Source organism: Pantherophis guttatus, chromosome 8 (genome assembly GCF_059756535.1).
Source record: "Pantherophis guttatus breed Tessera chromosome 8, ASM5975653v1, whole genome shotgun sequence".
Lineage (NCBI taxonomy): Eukaryota > Metazoa > Chordata > Lepidosauria > Squamata > Colubridae > Pantherophis > Pantherophis guttatus.
In genome coordinates, this window is record NC_142070.1 from 22,167,111 (window position 1) to 22,191,452 (window position 24,342).

The 24,342-nt window shown below is 39.2% G+C and overlaps 1 protein-coding gene across 1 annotated transcript in view; it reads right to left on the bottom strand.

Moving 5' to 3' along the window:
• Positions 1-619: 619 nt before the first annotated feature.
• TACR3 (tachykinin receptor 3) overlaps positions 620-24,342 on the bottom strand; it is a 61,130-nt gene continuing 37,407 nt past the window's right edge. Inside the window, exons 4-5 of the mRNA XM_034442208.3 lie at positions 8,053-8,249; positions 620-1,386 (exon numbers count right to left, since the gene is read on the bottom strand). Coding sequence (XP_034298099.1) covers positions 1,077-1,386; positions 8,053-8,249 — 507 coding nt within the window. The 3' untranslated portion in view covers positions 620-1,076. The remainder of the gene's footprint in view (positions 1,387-8,052; positions 8,250-24,342) is intronic.

Below are 24,342 nucleotides of genomic sequence, written 5' to 3' on the forward strand. Positions count from 1 at the left end.
CAATTTGTACTGGATACCTACGGATATCAATGTGATTAACAGAGTTAAGAAAGCCATCACACAGGCTAAGCTGAAGATCTAGTGTGACACAGTGAAAAACACTTGTTGATTTTTTCCCCTATTTGAATGCAAGCCAGACATTTGTATGTCTATGAAAGTAACAAATGGAAAGACCTGCTTCATTCTGGTCCATGTTGTGAATATGTTCTGTACCTGCTGTGCAGTTGATGGAGCAGGAAATCAGATGCAGAACAGATTAAAAAATGGCAACAACTGCTGTGTCTCATGCTTAATTAATAGCCTTAATGTGGTGCAGTGAATTTCAGAGATGTAACTTGACAATTTGAAGCCCTTGTACTAAAAGTTGGCTCTTCCTCACTTGAGACTCCAAACAGTGGAGCTGTAAGCAATCTCAGGTTTTCCGAAGGATAGTAGCAATTTATCTGCCTCAATATTAAACTCATGTTATCCTCCTAGAAGAACTTAACGTGATACAAATCAGTAACATTAAGTTGTGAGCCACTCCAGAATCATTTGCTGAGGTGGGAGGCTAACTAACTAACTAACTAACTAACTAACTAACTAACTAACTAACTAACTAAATAAATAAATAAATAAATAAATAAATATCAGATTTATCTTAATTCCAAAGAACAGGTCCACCCCATATAATGTTGTTTCATAAGGTGTGGATTTAGAGCAATTATTTAAGTAACATTGAAAACATGACACAGTTTTTTTGCTGCTCATTTCAGTGGGATATAAATTGTTCTTAATCGCACCTGTTTTACATAATTTACATGGATGTTCCAGTTTATCCCATGGCACTAAGTCACAATGTTAATGTAAACAAGACTCTGTCTTTGCCTTTTCCAAAACACACACACACACACACAAAAACCAGGTTGGATCAAAGAAGGTTGTTGATAATAGGCAAGATATATACACATGCAGTTTGTGCTCGGTATTTAAAGCATGGTTGCTTTCCAGATGTTTGATCCTAAGGCAGAATAGCATTGTCTTATTTCTTAGCTATGTGACTTTGTCTCACATCTATTATAAACTCATGAAAGGCTTTAGGAGTACTCGTCCGCTGATGTATATGGAGAATTGATGTAACTTGACACTGCTGAACTAGCTTTTGAACTCCTGCATGAATATCCATTTGCATTGGCTTCTTGTGCTCCTTTCTTACGCATAGACTTGCTGCTTTCACCATCACCAGATTCAAACACTACCGACATGCTGGATTCCATCCTGGTAACTGTGTATAAACTGCTTTGCCTGGTAGGATGGAATCTCGTTGTCTTAAGCTCCAGTTCATCGTAACTAGATACTTCAATGAAAGGGCACCATTGAAAAGCTCTCTTGAAACCAGCTCGGAACCTGAAAAACACATGCATGTACTTGATATTTGGCATATCTCATAGAAAACATTTTTTAAAGAGAAGAGTTAATTTATTTATTTATTTTGTTCAACTTGTATACCGCCTTTCTCCAAAGACTCAAGGCGGCTTACAATGCATTTAAAAACCATATATAAAACATTAAAAGTTAAACCATTAAAAACAATTAAAACCCATTGACACCATTCATGGCCGGATCTCGCCAGATCGCAACAGTGAGATCAATGGCTCCAGGCCTGCCAGAAGAGCCAGGTCTTCACTGCTTTTCGGAAGGCTAATAGGGTGGGGATGGTCTGGACCTCAGGAGGTAACTGGTTCCAGAGAACTGGGGCAGCCACAGAGAAGGCCCTCCCCCGCGGGCCCGCCAGCCAGCATTGTTTAGCTGACGGGACCCTGAGGAGACCAACTCTGTGGGATCTTACCGGTCACTGGGAGCTATGCGGTAGAAGGCGGTCTCGAAGATACCCTGGCCCTGAGCCATGTAGGGCTTTAAAGGTAATAACCAACACCTTGAATTGTGACCAGAGACCAATAGGGAGCCAGTGCAGCTCATGGAGAATTGGTGAATTGTGGGTGTACCTAGGTGCACCCATGACAGCTCTCGCGGCTGCGTTCTGGACCAATTGTAGTCTCCGAACACTTTTCAAGGGTAGCCCCATGTAGAGCGCGTTGCAAAGTGAGGTGACAAGGGCATGAGTGACTGTGAGGAGAGCCTTCTGATCTAAGTTGGGTCGCAATTGGTGCACCAGGCGAACCTGTGCAAAGGTCCCCCTAGCCACAGCTGTCAGATGTTGCTCTAATCTTAGCTGTGAGTCTAGGAGGACACCCAAATTGTGAGCCCATTCTGAGGGGGACAATTTCTCTCCCCCCCCAGAACTAAGGATGGACAATCAGCATGGTCTTTAGGAGGCAATACCCACAGCCACTGGGTATTGTATGTCATAAAATGTAATCAAATATACATTTCTAGATATCTGAGTTTAGTTCTGGGCTTCACATTTTCAGGAATGTATACAAACTGAAGTATATCCAGCATAAGAAACGGATATGATAGAGATGGTCAATTCTTGTTCTACTAGGAATGGCTTAGAGATATTAAGCCTAGAGAAAAAAAAAATTAAAAGAGGAACATGGTAGAGGCCTTTAAACATCAGAAGAATTGTCCTACAGGAGATGGAAGCAACTTGCTCTTGATTACTCCAGAGGGTAGAATTAGAGCTAATGGATAAAAATTGTAATGAACTTGGCTCAACAAAAGAAGAAACTTTCTAATTGTAACAGATGCATAGAGACTTCTTAATAGCAGGATTGGAAAAAGGACTGGATTCCCATCTGTTGAAACTACTAGAAACCTAATAAAACGGAATGCAAATCCAGCTGCATCTCTGCATCTAATTTCAAAGAGAGTGTCAGACTGTGCTGATAACCCAGCTATCAGCTATTCTTTAATGCACAACGTCATCAGAAGAGTGAAAATAACCATCTGAAAAGTTATGGATTAGATGTTTTAGCAGCCCCTCCTCCCTTTCAGATGGTTGATTTAGAACTGGTTTACATATACAGTATATTAGATGTGATCTAAGAATAATATTGCTCTTAGAGGGTACTTCACAGGTGGTCCTAGTGATTACAGTTGTAAAAGGAAACGTGATTATTAGTGAAGGGGTCTCTAAATAAAATCACAACTGTGCTTATGATCTTACTTAATTTTTTCATTGCTTTACATACCTGTCAAGTTTGTAAAGGTAAGAACTGGTTGCAAAGTTTTTTTAATCACCGTTGTAACTGTAAACAGTTGCTAAACGTGACAGTCAGTAAACAAGGACTACCTGTATTTTCTGTGGATTAAACTCCCTTCATAGAAAAAAAAAAAGGGGGCAAGACTGCTTGGAGCTGTACAGACATGAATTTTCTTATACTTTTGTACATGTGCAGAATCCCAAAATGCCATTGCTCCATCCAAGAAAATAATACAGTTGAAGAAAACATGTTTTTAACTTGTAGCATTACCATCATTATAAAAAATCCATCGCTTATTTCAAAATATGATCAAGCATCCCTGCTGAATTGGGTCCTTCCTGCCCTTTCTGCTAGCAGGGCCCATTTGTGTCCTAAATATCTACCTTGAAATACCACTTCAGAGACTGGATAATTCTGACTACAGTTTGTTTTTTTAAAAAAGAACATAATTTGCAGTTCCCAACTAATATGTGGATCCAGGTGGGTGGTATATAAATGTAATAAACAAATAAATAATACTGTGGATAAGAAGGCAGTTCAAACTGAATGCTTTGTCGAATTTTGCAGTGGTAATTATAAAAATGCCATCTTGAAGAGGAATGTGTAGAAAATGTAATGTTTTACCAGTAATTGTGAAAAAGATACTTTTAAAGGAAAGTATTTAAAATACAACGAGAGCAAATGACAATACAACAAGCTGAGTGAATCAAAATAAAGCTTCATGTGTATAGTTTGAAAGCAAATATTGAGTGTTTGAAGCAGGGGTGAAATCTAAAATTTATTACTACCGGTTCTGTGGGCGTGGCTTGGTGGTGGGTCGGTAATGTGACTGGGTGGGCGTGGCCATTTTTTTTTTACTTTTAAAACCATTTTTTCTACAACTCTTCACTGAAGAGGTTGTAAAAAAATACTTTCAAAAGGCTCTGACAATCCCAGCTGAGTTGCCTGATCGGCAGAGGCTTTTTTTTTACTTTTAAAAGCATTTTTTCGGCCGAAGAGGTTGTAGAAAAAATGCTTTTAAAAGTAAAAAAAAAAAAAAAAGCCTCTGATGATTGTGCAGCTCAGCTGGGCATGGGGTGGGGGCAGGGATTTTTGCTACCGGTTCTCCGAACCATCCGCCTCCATCGCTACCGGATTGGGCGATCCGGTCCGAACCGGGAGCATTTCACCCCTGGTTTGAAGTTTGTTAAATGAAAGTTATAAGAATGTTTATGGAATGGACTTAGACCTGAACACAACAAACACTGACTCATCCATTTCAATTACCGCTGAGCTACAGTTCAGTTGATCCAACTCATGCCTAATTGAAGCTTGAATGTGCAAAGCAATATTACAAATAACACCGCTGAATACAAAAAATGCAAGGAAATGAAGCTCTCTTTAGATTGCAATATAAATTCATCGTGAATTTTTTTGGATAAATAATAGATGTCTCCATACATTTTCAATTTGGATGGGAAGGCAGAAAGAACAACACAGCAGCATTTCTGTGCCAGATGCAAATCCTGATGGGATTATGTGGGTGTTAAATAAGATTGCTACAGGCAGGTGTTTGAGCAAGATACTGAAAGGCTGTGCTTGTGTTTCTGCTATCATCTAAAAATATTTGCATATATATGGCAGGAATTAACGTCCCCTTTGAAATGTGTATCAGAATGGAATTAGGTTCTGATTTTTCTTTGTGTACCAATTTGCTTATATTGCACAGACAAGTAGCCTATTCCCATCTGTATTTTTGAATTTTGCTGGCTCTCAGGTAGGGTATCATGTAATATTACCAAGAGCCTTGGTGGCGCAGCAGACTAAAGTGCTGTTAAGTAGCACCAGCTGCCTGCAAGTACTGCAAGTTCAAATCTCACCAGGCTCAAGGTTGACTCAGCCTTCCATCCTTTCAAGGTAGGTAAAATGAGGAGCCGGTTTGTGGGGGCAATAAGCTGACTTTGTATAAAAAAGAACACCGCTTGGGGGAGGGGGGCGAAAGCCCTACTAAGCAGGTATATACAAAAGAATGAAGGCTATTGCTTAGGGCATTGTAAGCCGCCCTGAGTCTCCGGAGAAGGATGGCATATAAATTGAACCAATAAGTAAATAAATAAATAAAAAAATTAGACAGATTCTCTCAGACAGCATCTTCTACTTAAAACGTCTGACCAAAAGAATCACAAGATTGATGAGAGGTCTTATATCGCTTTAATATGTGAATACTTTTCCATTTATATCTTATTATATATCACATATAAATTTAATGCCATTGTTTTTATGCGTTGTAAGCATTTGCTATTTCATGTAAGCGCTCAGAGAGTTACAGGTTCAACTAGCATTTTTTAAAATAATCAGATAACATTGACTGTATACAAGATAGAGATAATGCCTTGTTCCTACCATGTTTTTTGGTATTGATTTTGATATACCATGTTTGTGCTAGTAAATAAATCTTCTCGAATCTACTGCATGTTGGTTCAAGTTTCATTTATGAAATTCAATTTGGTTTAAACATTATTTCAAAGGAGAGAATTTTAAGTACGTTTCCATAGGTCACATTGCAGTTTCTTAGTTACAAGAGTTTAGAGAAAAGTAAAATCAGCCTTTCCAACTTTGCAGCATCTTACTTTTTTCTCGCGAGAAGTTGGAAGGTCTGATTTTACTATATATTTTTTTTAGCCCCACCAACTTTTTGGGTTTCCCTACACATTTCTTTCATTTGCAATCCAGCTTTTCCATTTCTCCAGTGAAAGAAGAGTATCTTGAGCTGCGGGGAGAAAAGCAGCTGGAAAGCAGGTTTGTTTGGAAACCCCCTCTTGCAATTTTTAAGGAGTGCCAATAATTAGGGTTGCCAAGTGTCCACTATTTGAGTGGACATAATTTTTCACATTATGTTCACTATTTTTTTTCACAAAATAGTGGACTTTTTTTTTATTCAAAAGCTTTATGATGAAATGGTACGTAATCTAAAGCTGTACAGTCTAAGAGAATAAGGATAGGAGAATCGCGTTTTATCTTTTTTTTTCATAAGTTAGAATAAGACAAAGATAGAATATCCATTGAACTCGATTCTCCAAAAAAATTAATGATGAAATTAAAATAAAAAATAATTAAAATAAATTAAAAAATTATGTACAGTTCACATTTTTAAAATGTATTGTAGCTTGTGTCGACTGACCTAAAATGGCGTGCTAAAATGTTTGTAAGAAAATATATAATTTAATTGTAAATTTTGTAAAAATTTTTTTACTACTTAACCCCCCCCCCCCCGCTTGTCCGCTATTTTTTGGAAGCAGACCTGGCAACCCTAATTGGCAAGCAAGGGAAGCAGGGGGGATGGTGCGCCAGCGCCAAGCTTTCCAGTTCCGTGGTGGTACAATTTGTTAAATCCAGACAGGTTCGGCATTCCAGCAAGCAGCTGGGGAGGGCCGCACACGCTTGTGAGAAAGTCTGTGGCTCAGCAGGGAAGGTGAGAGGCCAGCCCAGTGCTTCTCCATTTGCCTGGACAAGGGCTCTGGCACCCAAAGGAGCATGGGCAGCTCAGGGGTGAGCTGCTGGGGGGTTTGTAGGGGTTCAGGAGAACCTCTAGCTAAGATTCTCTGCAGTTCAGAGAAAGAGAACTCCCAAATCCATGTTAGGAAATGGTCGTTGCCTAACTAGTTGGCCAGGCAATATATAATCCAACACTGTATGTTTGTACTGTGTAAATGTATTATCTTGCTTTAAGAACATTGCTGAGTCATTCTGCACCCTGATTGGATAAGCTCTGTAGCCAATGTATTTAAGGAGAGCTTAAGTGTGGTTAAGAAGAGCACTACACCATATTTTTACCTGCTACTATGCTGTAACTATTTTTGATCTCCCTAAATGGTCATTGTTTGATCATGGGTTATTTATTAATGTTTCCTGATATTTATTGAACTGTTTTTATATTGTTCCTGAATGTTCCTTGAATTTTTCTACAAACTGGTAAGAAGATTTTATATCCCTGGATTGATCTTGTATTGCACTTTATATGGCTAAGACTTGAATTGTTAAATGACTATGATTTCGCTTTACCCTCAAAATAAAGTAATATAAAACCAATTTGTCTGCATGTTATTCACAATTACTCTCAAAACCGTTTCCGTGTGTAAAAACTTCTGATGGTCCTCTGTTTTATGAACCATGACTCTGGTGGTGACACAACAATATCCTTATCAATCCCATTCCTGGTTCGTCCCGCCCCGCCGCGCCCCACCCCTCCCAGGAGTCCCCATGTGGCCCGGTTTGGATGCAGGTAAGTGCAGGGCATGTGTGTAGACTCGAGGAAGGTGAAAAACGGGCCTACTGGAAGTTTGGAAGTTCTAGAGGGCCTCCGGAGCCCGGGGAGGGCAAAAATTCTCCCCCCGTCATGATGCAGGAGGTTGATTAGGCCACACCCACCATGGCCACGCCCACCCAGCAACCGGGCAGAGAAACCCTTGCTAAAATTTTTGAACCCCACCCCTGCATAGCACCAAAGGAGCATGTTGCAGCATCTCTGCCATCGCTCGTAAGTGTGAACGACTGCTGTGATGCTGCAAAATACGTTACTTTGGGACCCGGTTGTAAGTACTTTTGGCAGAGATTTGTAACTTCGAATGATTACTAAGTGAACTGTCGTAACCCAAGGATTACCTGTGACAAAAAGGATACAGGAAAGAAATGAATATAGATTGAAGAATGTCAACAGAAGTGTATATTTCTAAACAACTGCTCTGAGCATTTGGGTAAATAAACTTTTTTTTTTATAATGAAGGAGATCTATAGTACCCTTTTTCCTTCTCTCTTGATTTCCAGGATGAACAATGAATATATGAAAATCATTTAATATCGAAGAATGAAAAAAGAAATGTCCAGGCTTCCCAACTCTAGAGAGATTATTCTTAAATTACAACCTTACCTTTTATTGAGACAGCAGTAGATAATGGGATTATACATAGTAGAACTCATAGCGAGCCAAAATGTTGCTAGGTAGATCTGCTGAATGTATTTCCACCGATTCCAATTTTCATAGATTCCAGTAAGAATGAAGTAAATGTGATATGGCAACCAGCAGATGGCAAATGTCAATACAACTACAATCATCATTTTTACAACCTGGAAGCAAACAGATGGGGAAAAAAAAAAAAAGGATTTTCCTATTTTTTTACAACTCTGCAGTCTGTAAATGCCTTTTAATATTATCAACACTAGACACTAGGCTGCTATGGCTGGAATATTAAATTTATATAGATATTTAATAATTTGGAAAAACAAAACAGAGTGATATAAAAGGAATTAATTTATTTTGACATTTTCCCCTTTGCTTTGCACAGATAACAGAGAATATTTTGATATGGATTTGAGCCTTCTGCACTTTACTTATGGCCTGAATGATTAAGTCTGACATATGGGTAGATAGCTGTTGTGCTTTACAGGATAGCTGAATCAAATAACCTTTGGTATAAAGTGAATAAATAAAATAGCAGCTTAACATGTGGCACCACAGATGACATCTCTTGGGAATATTCAGATAGATGGGAAATTCCAATAACGGAAATAATGTTGCTTAGAATTGAACTATGGAATTCTTGGTGTTCTCTGAGATTGGTTGTTTGTTTGCAGACATTTCATTATCCAGCTAGGTTACATCATAAGTGTGGATGAGTATGGGGTTTCCTCCTTGTTTATATGCAGTAGCTTGCCCTGCCAGTTTTAGTGGGGTTGTGGTTTTTTTCTTGGTAATTCCTTGATTAGAATATTGTTTTCTGCTTGATTGTTTGTCTGGTGCTAATCTTTGCTTATCTGAGTGTTGGCTGCTGGAAAGGATGAGTTCCAATCTTTCTGTTTCTTAGCTTTTTATTGTGTCTTTTAAATGGTAAATAAATATGCTTTATCTCCATGTGTCTACTGATGTCTGATTTGTCAGAAAGCCAAATTTCCAAAGATTCCCTGGTGTTTTTGGATTTAGCTTTGTCTAGGGTCAGTCTCCAAAAATTGTACACAACTGAACAGATGAAGAAGAAGAAAAAGGATGCTAATAGTTTCCCAGTTGAAACTGTGGCTGCTCATATATTGTGAGATTAAATATTTTTTATTGTGTTTTAGGACTGCAAGTTGATGCTTATGGATATGTTCATGGATGTTTTCTGTCTATATAGTGGTTGTTACAGTCCTTCCACTGTATATTGTAGACGACTCCTGGTTTGTTTGTTTTTTAATTTGGGCTACTAGTTTTTTTCCGTTTGCTTAGGATGTTTTGGAAGGTGTTAGTTTGTGTGCTAGAGTGATATCATGTGGTTGTAATTGTTGGTTGTTTCTCAAATGTTTTTGATGTATCATTTTCATAGTTTGTGTTGGTTGTGCCATAAAAAATATAATCCCTAAAATAATTTTCTCACAATTGAAAAACAAAGACAAGGGCTCCAGTCCTAGCCCCATCCACTCAGCTATCAAAAGATTGCACATCTCTGGAGCAAAACACTTAGTAATCAGTGTGTAATCTTTGAAAGAAGCCCTTTTCTCTCTCTGGCATGTTTCTTTGGTTGATACCTGATGGACTTGCGGCTTCTTTGCTATACTACACAATACTAAAATTGATTTTTGCTCCCATCTAGTTTCTCCATTTGTGTTATCTATCAGTTCCATACAGAACTGTAGGATGAAAGGTTTCCATAACTCTAGTTTTGTATCTGTTTTTTCTCTGACAGGTATCCAGACTGCTTTGCACCACTGCAGAATAAGCCATTTGCTCCTATCACACTTGTTTTGTGCATTCATTGCAATCATTTTCACTACATTCATTTTTAAGATGTAGTTGGAGCCCAACAAACCTGAAGAGCCCTGAGTTGGGAGGGAAAGGTTACATTATATGTGTGTTTTGCATTCTGTTGCACTTCATTGGCAATGCCAGTACTTATTTATTTAGTATAAATAAATAAATATTTATTTATTCATTTATATTTAGAGACTGCTCCATTACAACCATCACAAGGCATCTTACATTATAAAATTAAGTAAAAATATAGAGAGAAAAATCATAAAAATTTGAAATGTTTTCCAAAATGCCTCTAAGAAAAATAGACAGAGGAAACCCTATTTCCAGAACTGGCAGCTAGACCAAGTTTTCAGTGATTTTCAGAATGCCATCAAGATGGGAATTGTACAGATTTTTTGGGGGAGGGAGAGGAGGGGAGGCTGTCATATTCCAGTAGGCAGGAATCTCAATAAAGAAGGCATACTTTCTACATCCTAACTGAGGACCTACTGAAGAGGCCTGGAGATAATTGAAGAGACTTGGAGGTATCCATTCTTCTAGCTCTTACTGGGTGGGAATGTACAATTGAAGAGAGATGGCTCCCAGATACCCAGGGCTAATTCTATAAAGGGCTTCATATGTTATAACTAGCATTTTGAATAGTAGCTAGAAGTCAACAAGCATAGCTTGTAAACAAGTGTAGATTGCAAGGCATGGATAACAAATGGGCATAATGTGATCCACTTGTTATTTCCTAATCTGCTATGTTCTGGATCACCTGTAGCTCTGATTGGTCTTCAATGGCATTATGGATGTCTTGTAGTAGCCGAGTTCTGAGATGAGTAGCTTAAGTTTACAGAAGGATTATGTTCTAGGAATGGGTGTAACTGGTACATGAGATGGATCTTGTAAAAGCCCTCCTGGCGAGAGCCGCTGTCTACTTTGAGCTGTGAGTTCAGGATAACCCTCTAGTTGCATATCAATTTCAAATTGGGATGTACAGTCCCATCCAAGACCAAAGATTAAAAATCCCCAGATCTAGGACCCCAAATAACTCCAGATACTTGATCTTGGCACAATTGACCCTGAGCTTGTTTCTCCCTATCCAAATCCAAATAGCCTTCAAATATTGGTTCCCAACATTGAAAAAGCATAACTTGGACAGCCTGGGATGAAGAAGTATACTAGGTGTCGTGGTGTACTGATATAGTAGATCCTAAACCAATGGATGACTCAGCCATTGTTTTTATCTAAATGTTAAATGGGAGAGTAGAGGGCATTGAGCTCCAAGGCAGTCCATTAGTCCAACCTCTATCCACATCAACATTTACTGGAACTGGCCCCAGAAGAAGGAAAACCACTGTAAGAGAGTGCCATTTCTGTCAAAACTTAACAGCCCTCTGTCAACAGATGGGGAGGATTCAGTGGTGGGATTTAGCCAGTTCACACCACTTTGGGAGAACCGGTTGTTAACTTTGTGAGCTGTTTGGCAAACTGGTTGTTGAAAGAAATCATTAGGGCAGAGAACCGGTTGTTAAATTACTTGAATCCCACCACTGGGAGAACTACAACATCATCTATCTCATCTATCTATTTCAATAGTTCCAAGAAGGCTCCACACCCATTTGCACCGCTTAGGTGACCCTGATGACACAGATAAACCTCCAGGTGACCCTAAGGACGCACTAAAAGAATGCAAATGACCAGCTATCTGTAAGGAGTATAAATCTTTCCATTCTCCACTATCCAGTCAGAGCTGAAGAAGCTTTTTGGATGAGAAGCAAAACATCTTCAAAGAAAAACCAGAAACTCCAATTGCCTCTTGAAAAAAGCACCTTTGGGACAACCCCAACGCTATTTCCAACAATGCCCTTGAAGTGATGTCCCAGTGCCTGGAGGCTGTGCGGATCTGGATGGGGAGGAACAGGCTCAGGCTCAACCCTTCCAAGACTGAGTGGCTGTGGCTCCTGGCATCCCGATATAGTCAGTTGACTCCATCACTGACTATTGGGGGCAAGTCATTGGCCCCCACAGAGAGGGCTCGCAATCTGGGAGTCCTCCTGGATAGGCAGCTGTCCTTGGAGGAACATCTGACGGCTGTAACCAGGGGGACCTTTTGTCAGGTTCGCCTGATCCGCCAGTTGCGGCCCTTTCTTGATCGGGATTCCCTGTGCACAGTCACTCATGCCCTCGTCACCTCTCGCCTTGACTACTGCAACGCTCTCTACATGGGGCTCCCCTTGAGGAGCACCCGGAGGCTCCAACTGGTCCAGAATGCAGCAGCGCGGGTAGTGACGGGAGCAGCCTGGCGCTCCCATGTAACACCGCTCCTGCGCGAGCTGCACTGGCTCCCAGTGGTCTTCCGGGTGCGCTTCAAGGTGTTGGTTATCACCTTTAAAGCGCTCCATGGCATAGGGCCTAGCTATCTTCGAGACCGCCTGCTGCCACCGACGATCTCCCATCGACCCGTGCGCTCCCACAGAGAGGGCCTCCTCGGGGTGCCATCAGCCAAACAGTGCAGGCTGGTGACCCCCAGGGGGAGGGCCTTCTCTGTGGGGGCACCTACCCTCTGGAATCAGCTGCCCCCAGAGATAAGGAGAATCCAAGACCTCGGTGCCTTCCGCCGTGCCCTTAAAACCTTCCTTTTCCAGCAAGCCGGGCTGGCCTAATTTTTTAAGTGTTTTTAAGTGTTTTGTTTATTGTTTTTAATTAATGGGGCCAAATTTATATATGTATATTTTAACTGTATTTTAATATTTGTATTTGATGTTTTTACTTGGCTGTTCACCACCCTGAGTCCTCAGGGAGAAGGGCGGCATACAAATTCAAAATAAAATAAAAATAAAATAAACCATGACCTGGATGACTGAGAATCTCCATAGATATTGAGCACAAGCATAGATGCACCATTCCTACCTGTATTCAAAATGATAATCAAAGACTGATCAATGCCATTTTGACACTACATTCTGACCTAAAGCCCAACTGAAGCGTGTCCAAATCATAATATATAAGTAACTTGTATAAATAATGTATCATCTATTCTTAAAAGAAGCCTTTAAACCTCTACATTGATTACTATTGTTTAAAATATTCAAAATTAGAGAAATTATATATATATATATATATATATGCATATTTTTTCTAGCCAGGTTCCACCTACGTAAGCTAAGTTGTTCCACAGCCCTAGGGCTGTGGAACAACTTAGCTTACGTAGGTGGAACCTGGCTAGAAAGAATATGCACATAAAAGCCTACGAAAAAGAAAAAGACATATATATATATATATATATATATATGTCTTTTTCTTTTTCGTAGGCTTTTATGTGCATATTCTTTCTAGCCAGGTTCCACCTACGTAAGCTATATATATATATATATATATTCCCAAATGCCAAACTTATGCAAAGGGGAATCCTCTGTGGTCCTCTTCATGGTGAAATAGAAATATTCATCTTAGAATCAACTTTTTTTTGTTAGTGTTCCACTTCAAAACACTAGTTCATTCATCTTTAAACTTCATGGTATCCCAGGTCCATGTCTAGGTGGCCCTTAGAGTACTGTTTTCTTATATAATTTTTCATCTGTCTTAATTTTCAGAAGTGTTTACTTTTCTGACTACATTATGGCATCTTTATTGAACGGAATAGTGCTGAAAATGATTTTTGGGCATAAATCATAGCATAATTTCCAAGGTAAATTACATCTCTACACTCCATTACTCCTTGTCCCAAGAGGAAACATCATTCTGTGCACATAACTGGAAGAATTACAGCTTCATTCATCAAAATGAGAAAGCCTTTGGTGATCAGTCAAATTGATTCAATGGCTCTCTAAAATGCTTCCCCAGTTTTATTTCATAAGAAACAGGCAATGGTTTTTTAACAGAACCTTCAGATATTTCAATTGAAAGCACAAAGTATGTAAAATATATTTCTCTATGTATACATTTGTTTTTCTGACAAGATTGTTCAACTCACTGCTCAGTCTTCAAGGTCACAGAGCAACAATTTTGGGCCAATCAGTATGTCAGTTCCCTAATCTGTTTTGTGAAGCTGTGGTTATGACAGTTATTGTGAAATTATATTGATGAGAAGACAGAAAGTGAAATAGGAATGAAAGCTGTTCAAAAGATAACATTATCTCTATGATGGCATCCTGTATGCTGTATTAAAAATATGGTTTATTTATTTATTTTTTTGTAAATGAGCAAAGGATGTTATGGGACTCACTCACAATTTGCCCCGCATAAACTTTATGAGAATGATTACCTCAAAGAATAAAATCTGAAGCAAACTTGAATAATAGTCTTCATTGCAAGAACATGCAAGGGAGTTCAGAGAATGGATTTGGCACAGTAGGCTTTGACTCAAAGCTAGCTAGGTCTGTAGAGAACTGTGAACAGGAGCCCTTAGATATGAAAAGATTTTACATGGAATCCCACTTAATTCAGTACATCTGCTCATATTTAGGAGCTTATGCACATATTTAATTATGTGCATAATGCACATTTTTCACTGTTATCTGCTGTATGGCCTGCAGCTCCATCACTGTTGTGGCTAGTCAGTGGCCAGTGCAGCTAGTAGCTGATTCTGACAGCGGAGAGGCTGGTGTGGTACTGCGCCATCAGCCTGTGCAACTGGCACTCGAGTCGGACAATGAGGAGGCTGGAGAAGATGTCGTGCCAGGGGTGGGGATTCAGCCAGGGCCTTCAGAACCTCCAGAAACTCCCTTAAGTGAAGAGGACGAAGAGGAGAAGCCTCTTCTTGATGCACGGGCGTGCAGAGCTGCCAAAAGGCAGGAGTGGCTCCTCAGGAGGAGGTCTCCTCGAGAGTAAGGCTTGGGGCTAATTGGTCACTCCCTTAGCTTATTTAAGGAGGAACACCGACTGAAGTAATTTGCAGGGAACAACTCCGTTCACATACCTTGTTCACATACCTTCGTGTCTTGTCTTGCTTATCTTATCAGCTTCCTGCAAATTGCTTCTGGGCATTCTGCCAACCACAGTAAACTTTCAGTATTATTCTTTGAATTCTTGGTGGCTGTTAATGCAGTTAATTAACAGCCGTTTTTGTAAAAAACTGGTTTATTTAGTAAACTAAGTTTTGAACGGACTTTGTGTGTGCTGCGTTCTTTGGGGTCCGTAGCTGGGGAGGAACACTCAGCTAACCTTTATTCCTCAAACACACACTTTTATTGTGTCAATGACCATATGTTGGGAAAGGCCCATTGCCAAAAGGAATCACTAAACCAAAAAGATTAAAATAAATGAATAGAAAATGAATGAATGATGAATAATTAAATATTGTAATGACTTTATTTGTGAAGGGGTTCTTTTTTCTTTTTTTACTTTCCCGCCAACAATGCTTATTCTTTCATACATGTTCTCTCCTATAGATATGCAAATGTGCTTCATGAATGGAAGAGATAATAAAGAGAAAAATAAGCATCAATGTGATGAGTTTGCTACTAGGCAAAAGAATCTGGGGGAAAAATAAGGATGCTGGGCAGGCTGCAAACTGTGCAGATAAACAATAATCTGCAGAATTTTTTATCTCTTCTAAGGAAGACAAATCCGCAAAAGGGAATTCTCTCTCATTTAGCCCAGTCTCTGGACAAAGGTACAAAACCAACAAGCGAATAGTAAGAGAGTTATTATGGTTTTGAAGCAGTTTCTTCTTCAAGAAAGTTGTCAAAATAGAACAAAGGCTTCATTCCCCCGTCCAATCATGTCAGAAAAGAAAAATACTTCTCTGACAAGCTTTTGACTTTTTATAGCTTCAATAAAATTAGTGCAGAGATCAGAACTAATGGGCTGAATAAGTTACAAAAAAATTTGGGGAAGCTAAAAGCTAAAACAACAAAGCCACAAAACATCTGAAGTGATGACATTGATGCAGTAATACTAGTGAAAAGCTTCCACTTTTATCTATCTATCTATCTATCTATCTATCTATCTATCTATCTATCTATCTATCATCTATCTATCTCAAAAAAATAAAGGGAACACAAACAGAAGACATCCGAGATCTGAATGAATGAAATAGCCTTATTAAATACTTTGTTCTTTACATACAATAGTTTATACACTGTTCAAACAATTAAAGGCAACACAAAACTACTGTATGTAATGAACAAAGTATTTAATAAGGCTATTTCATTCATTCAGATCTCGGATGTCTTCTGCTTGTGTTCCCTTTATTTTTTTGAGCAGTGTATATACTGTATATTATACCATCAATCCATTACTACAGTGGTTGTCAACCTTTTCTTCACTATGGATCCCCTTTAAATACATTTTGTGGGCACAGACCATGGCCATGGACCCACAAGACTTAACTCAAGATTTAAATCATAACATTTCTTCAAGCCTTCACAGATCCTCTATGACAAAATTGCACCCCCCTCCAGGGATCCACCGACCATAGATTGAGAATCACTGCATTACTAAAACTGAACCTAAAAAAATGGGAGTACTTAAAAAATTAAAAATAATTTAAAAAAATGGAAACAAAAGCCTGCAATAGGAAAAAATTCTAGAGTTCTGATTATCCTGACAAGAAAAAGGGGTTCAGTGAAATTTGATTTACAAATGTTGATTGAATAAGCATAAAGACATCTAGGGGAGGATTGGGCTAAGAGATGAAAATAAAGTTTTCCAATGATTCATAGCCAGAAAGAATTTTTGCTCAGTCACAAATACTTTTGGTATTCACCTTTGCCACAAGCATATAATCCCTCAGATCAAAGGCTTAGTTTATTTTGTTTCTATGCCACATCTATTAAAAGAGCTGTTTAATTAATAAAAAAGAATGGGCTTATTTCTATCCTATGGTCTCTGGGTCAGAAAGTCAATAGGAGCTGCAACAGTTTCCAGTAGGTTTCTATATACAATTTAACGGGCCAGTTGCTATCTATAGAGAACTATAGAGATGGAGCCCAGGTATCTTATCATGGCCTTTCCCTAATAGAGTCTATATATTTTTCTGGGTAATTAGGAGACACTCCTGAAGGTCACTGCCTACCTACTACTACGATAGTGAATGAGCATTCTCTGTAATGGTTCCTTACTTTTGGAGAGAGCTTGCTCTGTGAAGTTCCTACTTTCATGGCTTTTGATCAGCCATTGAAAATTGGCTTTCCTAGAAGCCCTTGAGGATTAATTATAACCTACCAAACAAATTGTACATATTGTATAATCACTTTCTGGAGAAATCCATAATCATGAGAAAGGTAGAAAGAAAGAGGCGATGAGAAGGATGAGCAGCAATTCAATTTCAGGGCAATTGGTGCCTATAGGACCAGGTTCAAATCATCCTGGAGAAAATCTGTCTGTGATATTGACACCAATTTGCTGCACATAATCAACAATGAATTTTAACTCATTAATTTCAGCCCTTAACTTGGGAAATTACATTTTAGATTCTGCTTTCTTAAAATTATTTTGTACTGCGTTTATTTGTAAGTTCCATAAGCTGCTTAAAATCTGTTAGTTTTCTGGTAATGGGCAACTGACATTAATAAACAAACAAGAGAGAACCCCAAGGATGTTACTTTGCTAATATTTTCATCTCAAGCAGATGTTTCGATGTTTAAAGAGGGAAATCTCCTGTTGGATTGTCTCTCTATCCACCAGGGCTGGTATCCAAGGCTGGCTGTTTCTGATAACTAAAATGTCATTGCTGCGCTGGTATTAAAAAAGACACTGTAAAGTTGGCATAATGTACTTAAAAATTTCTTTCCCATCCCCATACATTTTGTCAAGCCAGAGGGATAGCACTAGCACTAACACTTAGACTTATATACCATTTCATAGTGCTTTACAGCCCTCTTTAAGTGGTTTACAGAGTCAGCATATTTCCCCAACAATCTGGGTCCTCATTTTACCAACCTCGGAAGGTTGGAAAGCTGAGTCAACCTTGAGCCTGGTGAGATTCGATCTGCCAAACTGCTGGCAGCCAGTGATCAGCAGAAGTAGCCTTCAGTACTGCATTCTTACCACTGCACCACCACAGCTCAGTTAATAGTTGCAATAGTTAATAGAGAGAAAGGTAATTTTTGCCTTGACAAGAACTCTGCGTGCCATGGAGGCAACATGAATCTTTCTCTCTGGGGATAAAAAAGAGAAAGTGTTTGCCTCAAATTATCAAATGAAGACCCCTGCATTACAGTGTCCTCAATATCATTTATTTTCTTTCAGAAACCTTCCGTGCAAAGACTAGAGAGGTTTCCAGAAGTCTCTTCTAAGTCTAGAATTGTTGGAGAAAGCCATGGAGGAGAAAGATATTGCAGAATGAAAGAAATATATTTCATTTCTGAGCCATGGTGGCACAGTGGTTAGAGTGCAGTACTGCAGGCTACTTCTGCTGACTGCTGGCTGCCTGCAATTTGGCAGATCGAATCTCACCAGGCTCAAGGTTGACTCAGCCTTCCATCCTTCCGAGGTTGGTAAAATGAGGACCCAGATTGTTGGGGAAATATGCTGACTCTGTAAACCGCTTAGAGAGGGCTGTAAAGCACTATGAAATGGTATATAAGTCTAAGTGCTATTGCTATTTCACTCCAAAAAGCGAAGAAGATACCATATTTCATAAAAGCAGCTTCCGAGTGTGCTTTCCTGAAACCTTTGTTGAAACACCACCTTGAAAATTTATTCAGTCTTGATAATTAGTCTAACTTTATTTCCTCTAATCGATTGGACTAAAAAAGTGACTATTCTTCCTACATTTCTAACCTGCCAATCTTCAGGTAATAATCAGCATACTTGGGCATGCTGACCAAGTTTTTGGTGAAAGATGTGACAGTGGATTAAAAAAACTTTTCAGTCAGGGATTCTTGAAAGATAAGTTAGTCAGAAATTAAGGACAAAATTATGTATTTATATGTGGAACTCTCTAGGTCAGTGATGGCTAACCTTTTCGGCACCGAGGGCTGAAAGTGCGTGTGCCCACCAATAATGTAATGTGTGCATGACCCCCACTTGTGCGCCTCACCCCTCGTGCATGCGTGAGTGACCCCCATGCCCCCCCAACGCATGTGTCTCCCACATGCATCCCCGGGCATGCGTGGCAGAAACCCGAAAACCAGCTGGCCAGCAGGAGGCATGCACACATGCGCTGTGGAGATGAGCTGGGGCAATGGCTCATGTGCCCGCAGTGAGGGCTCTATGTGCCATCTCTGGCACGCGTGCCATAGGTTCGCCATCACGGATCTAGGTAAAGAAACATCATTAAGATATTATCAGAGGCTCTCCTTCCCTGAACGAACTCATTTCCTTATCGACTCTTACTTCTTGACAATATCTGTTTATGGGAAATACGGTATTGCCTCAATGTGGGATTTATCTACTTTGTATGCTCATTAGGAAGTTTTTACAATGTGAAACAATAGGCAGCAGAGGATATTCTACTTTCTACTCATCAGCATTTATCTCTTATAAATGATCACCTCCCATCGGTCTTAATTTCCTTTCCTGTGTAAAGTCAGATTAGATGGACTGAAAGAGTCAGTGAGTGTATCTGGAGGACTGCAGTGATGATCAGGTATTTGTTCCTATTCTTCTGTGCCATGATAAGGTACATATGTACCATCTTTTGTCTTGTTTTATGATGACATTTATTTGGCAATGTGGAACTGCCCATCGTGAGACATTTATCGGTTGCCAAAGAATATTGCAGAATGCTGCTGCGTATTTGAATCATTGCCAGTATGGATTCTACAAGATAGATTCATTTTTTCCCCTTGCAGATGTGGTTCATCACTGGAAACTGTGCTGATCTGACACACGTCTGTCATTTATTTGGAATATTAGTTGGAACTGAATGGATAAAGCATTAAGAAATATATTCTCTTCCACTGACATTAGGGAAGTGTGTCAATGTGTGAAAATGTATCTGCATTGTCCTAAGTTTAACATCAATGGCATGCCTCATTAAGTGTATAAATCATAAATTAAATGCTGGAAATTTAATACATTGTTATTTTGTTTGCAGTTACAGATATCAGCATAATGCAAGGAAATGATGTGCAAGGAGTGTGCAGGTGCAGAAATGAGGGAAATAACAAGCTTAATTTGAATTAGAAATGAGAATGACAATGCAGATGATTCTCCAGCCTTTCTAATACTTGGGATGAGAAATATAAAGGGTAATTACTAAATATATAGAGCTGACTCCTGAACTTGAGGAAAGATAGGAGCAAAATCAATTCTTCCCAGGCATCTCCTCCACTAAGACTGATGGAAATAAAAGCAGTACAAATAACTAACTATATTGCATCTGGAAGGATGAGCTTGCAGAATTAGGGGGAAAAAAAACTTGTGGCCATAGGCTAAATACAGACAATATTACTGAAACAGAATGAATGTGCTTATAGTTAGAAGCTGAAGTTTCCCTTATTATTCCAAAGTTAATGAGCATTATTGGAAGACATCTCCTTGCTCTATTTCTCTATTTATTTCTCTATTTATTTCTCTCTCTCTCTGTCTCTTATTGGCTGCCCATCTTACCATAGGGTAACTCTGGATGGCTTAGTTACAATTTAATTAAAATAAAAATGTTAAAATAAAACCTTAAAACTAAAGACACATGGGGAGGATAGGGGTGGGCTGTTATTACTCAATCAACCATCTCCATTGCGCTGTTTCCCCATTGGGACACAAAGCCACATCTTTAGGCCCTTACAAAAAGATAGGAGGGTTGGGGCCAACCTTACACCGGGGGGCGGGGGGGAGGGCAGATGTTCCAGAGGAGCAACAGCAAAGAAGGCCCTCCTCCTGGACCCTGTCAGCTGAAATAATTGAGCTGACGGGACCCGCAGCATGTCTCCTCGGCCGGCACAAGTGGAACAGGCCAATACCAGTGTGTGAGATGGTCCCTCAAGTAACCTGGGCTCATGCCATGAAGTGCCTCATAAGAGATCACCAATACCTTGAATTGCACCTGGAAGATTAATTGTTTGCCTCCCACTGAAACAACTGAAAATCCAATTTTATACTCTTCTAGGAATATTGTATTCTTCTAGGAAGAATACTCCCTCCTCTTGGATGGTTCTAGGGAAAAAGAGGCCTTGGAGCCTGTAAATCCAAAGCTTCTGCCTAACAGTGTTGTTCCATGTGGTTCTTCTAGTTAATTGCCATCGACAGGCCTGACCTCCTTCAATCGATCTATGCCCCATTTATAACCATCTAGGTGCACAGTTCCAACATCCATGAAATATTTGCTACTCAGAAGCCCAGCTTGAGAGATTAATTCATAATTTTGTTAATATATTGTATCTTATAACATGGCTGATCTTCCTGTGTAGCTATTTTCTCAGATACTTAGGAATATGATGCAAGGTTTTTTTTGGTTGGTCTCTCTCACACATTCATTAACCTGATCAGATTCAGCTATATAATCATTCCTAAGCTACTCATAGAGTTGTATAGTGACTATTCTCGGTAGTAGTAAGGAAGTAAATAGTAAGTAAGGAAACTTGCCCTAAATCTCAAATATATCATGTCTAAGTTAAATTAAATTATAATTCTATATTAGCTTCATGATTCTGTTTTGGTAAACTCTACTAGAATTAAGAACTGAAGAAAGCTTCACAACAACATGCCTTCATAACAATTGTGGGTGCTATTTCCTTGGTCAAATTTCTCCGGCCTAATAAACGAAAGATCTCACACAAATGGTTCACATACTTCTGGAGAATACGAATGCAGTTATGAACATGGTTCCAGCTTCTTAGTTATAATCACTGCTTAAATCGCTTCTAATCCAATGCACAGTCTCATCATCTCCCTTCTGGGCTTGGCTAATTGTAAGCAAAATGACATCCAAACAAGCCTATTAATGATTCAGAGAAAGGATTGTGACCAGAATATTTTTTGAAAACAATATAATCAGGAAAAAACTCCACAAAAATACAGAGAGGGTCTCCCTTTCACAGAATGACCTTGCCAAAAAGACCATCTATAGTTAATAAGGGGATAGGAAATAAGGTACTAGAACCTAATCTGGTCATCTCCAAATTCTTGGACTTCAATTTCCTCAACTTCCAGCCAGAATGATAATTAAAAATGCCCACTGTGGGATTTTGCCAATTGAAATCTAACAGATTTGGTGAACACCAGGCTTGGAAACTAAAATACAAGAGAAGTACAGATGGAATTCATAAATAATGTGGCAAAGGAACATCCTGGTTTTTCTAATATAATTTAGGATTAGTTATTGTATTTCATTAAATTATGGACATTTCTAGGATGCAGTTTAAAGTTTTTGACAATCATCACTGTAGAATTATACAAATGTTAACGTCTGCTATACAATTAAAACTGTGCATGGAAGAGTAAAGGATAGTGCACTAGCTCTGCTTTCTCCAATGTCTTTTTTCTTTATCTCTGGAAATGAGACAATAATTATTCAAAGAGAATATCCTGCTACTCTCATATAATCTCCTGGAAAAAAAATCTGTGTCCAAATTTATGCAGTGAAATCATATGACTAGAGTAAGGTTGTTATTATATGGTCACCATTCAAATTACTCTGATGTTTAAGCAAGAGTGAATCAGCAAACTGCACTGTAGTGTAAACATGGTGTATTTTTGATAACATATTTTAAGAGTTAAAGGTAAAGGTTCCCCTTGCACATATGTACTAGTCGTTCCCATCTCTAGGGGGCAGTGCTCATCTTCATTTCAAAGCCAAAGAGCCAGTGCTGTCCGAGGACGTCTCTGTGACCGGCATGACTATATGTCAAAGGCGCATGAAACACTGTTACCTTCCCACCAAAGATGGTCCCTATTTTACTACTTGCATTTTTTCGAACTGCTAGATTGGCAGAAACTGGGACAAATAACGGGAGTTCACCCCGTTACGCGGCACTAGGGATTTGAACCGCTGAACTGCCGACCTTTTGATTAACAAGCTCAGCATCTTAGCCACTAGGACTACCAAATTTAGACTAAAAAAATCTGGATGATTAGGAGGTGCCCCCCCCGCCCCCCGAATTAGACTTTTCTGCCTCTCCCTGCTCCATATAATTGTTCTTCAGATTTGGCAGCTCAGAGATAGTCCAAGAATCTTATTCTTGTGAGGACATATGTTGAACGTTGAAATCTTGATCTGTAATATATTTTCCTTTCATTCTTTGACAATTAATGCAAAGCCTAGGCAAAGACTTAATAGCAGAGTAAGATCCACCAGCAAAAAAGAGACTCTAATCCTGCTATATAGGGCTTTAGTCCGACTCCATTTGGAATACTCTGTCCAGTTCTGGAGACCTCACTTAAAAAAAGATATCAATAAGATTGAGCGAGTCCAGAGATGGGCAACAAAAATGTACAAGGTCTGAGGGACAAAATATGTAGGAAAGATTGGAGGAACTGAATACATACAGCTTGGAGGACAGAAGGGAAAGGGATAACATGATTGAAACATTTAAATATATTCAGGGAGTGAATAAGGTTCTAGAAGGCAGAATTTTCAATATTAAACAAAAGGATGGGACTTTGAGAGAATGTCAGCAACTCGAGTTATCACCATAATTGGGTGTCTCAAGGAGATGGGGGAGGGGGAAAAGAAAACAAATGATGACATCATTTGACATGGCATGACATCATTGTAGAGCCGAAGTGGCGCAGTGGTTAGAGTGCAGTACTGCAGCTATTTCAGCTGACTGCTAGTTCAGCAGATCAGCAGATCAAATCTCACCGGCTCAAGGTTTATTTATTTATTTATTTTTTTAATTTGATTTATATGCCGCCCTTCTCCGGAGACTCAGGGCGGCTTACAATGTGCTCAGCAATAGCCTTCATCCTTTTGTATATTTATACAAAGTCAGCTTATTGCCCCCACAACTGGGTCCTCAATTTACCTACCTTAGAAAGGATGGAAGGCTGAGTCAACCTTGAGCCTTGGCGAGATTCGAACCTGCAGTAATTGCAGGCAACTGGTCTTAATAACCAGCTTAATAACAGGGTGCCTTAGACCACTGTACTACCAAGGCTCTTATAAGGTTGACTCAGCGTTCCATCCTTCCGAGGTAGGTAAAATGGGGACCCAGATTGTTGGGGGCAATATGCTAATGCAATATGCTAATATGCAATATGCTATATGCTAACTTTGTAAACCGCTTAGAGAGGGATGTAAAGCACTATAAAGCGGTATAGAAGTCTAAATAATTTTTTTTGTGTAAGCAACATGCTTTACATACTTGCTTCAAACATCATGATGTAATTACTTCATAGTGTCACTTGTCTGTTGTTGTAATGCATGCATCACCATTTTGTAATGAGTGCCTCTGTATGATAACTAAACTGTACTAATGATATTCAGTTAATTTTATTACTCCCTATATATTTACTTAGTAAAGTATTAATTCTCCCATAGTAAAAATTGCACTCTCCTAGCAAAGTTTAGAAGGGCTTTAGGGACTACATCCAAATTCTGAAGCACCAGAGTTGGTGCTC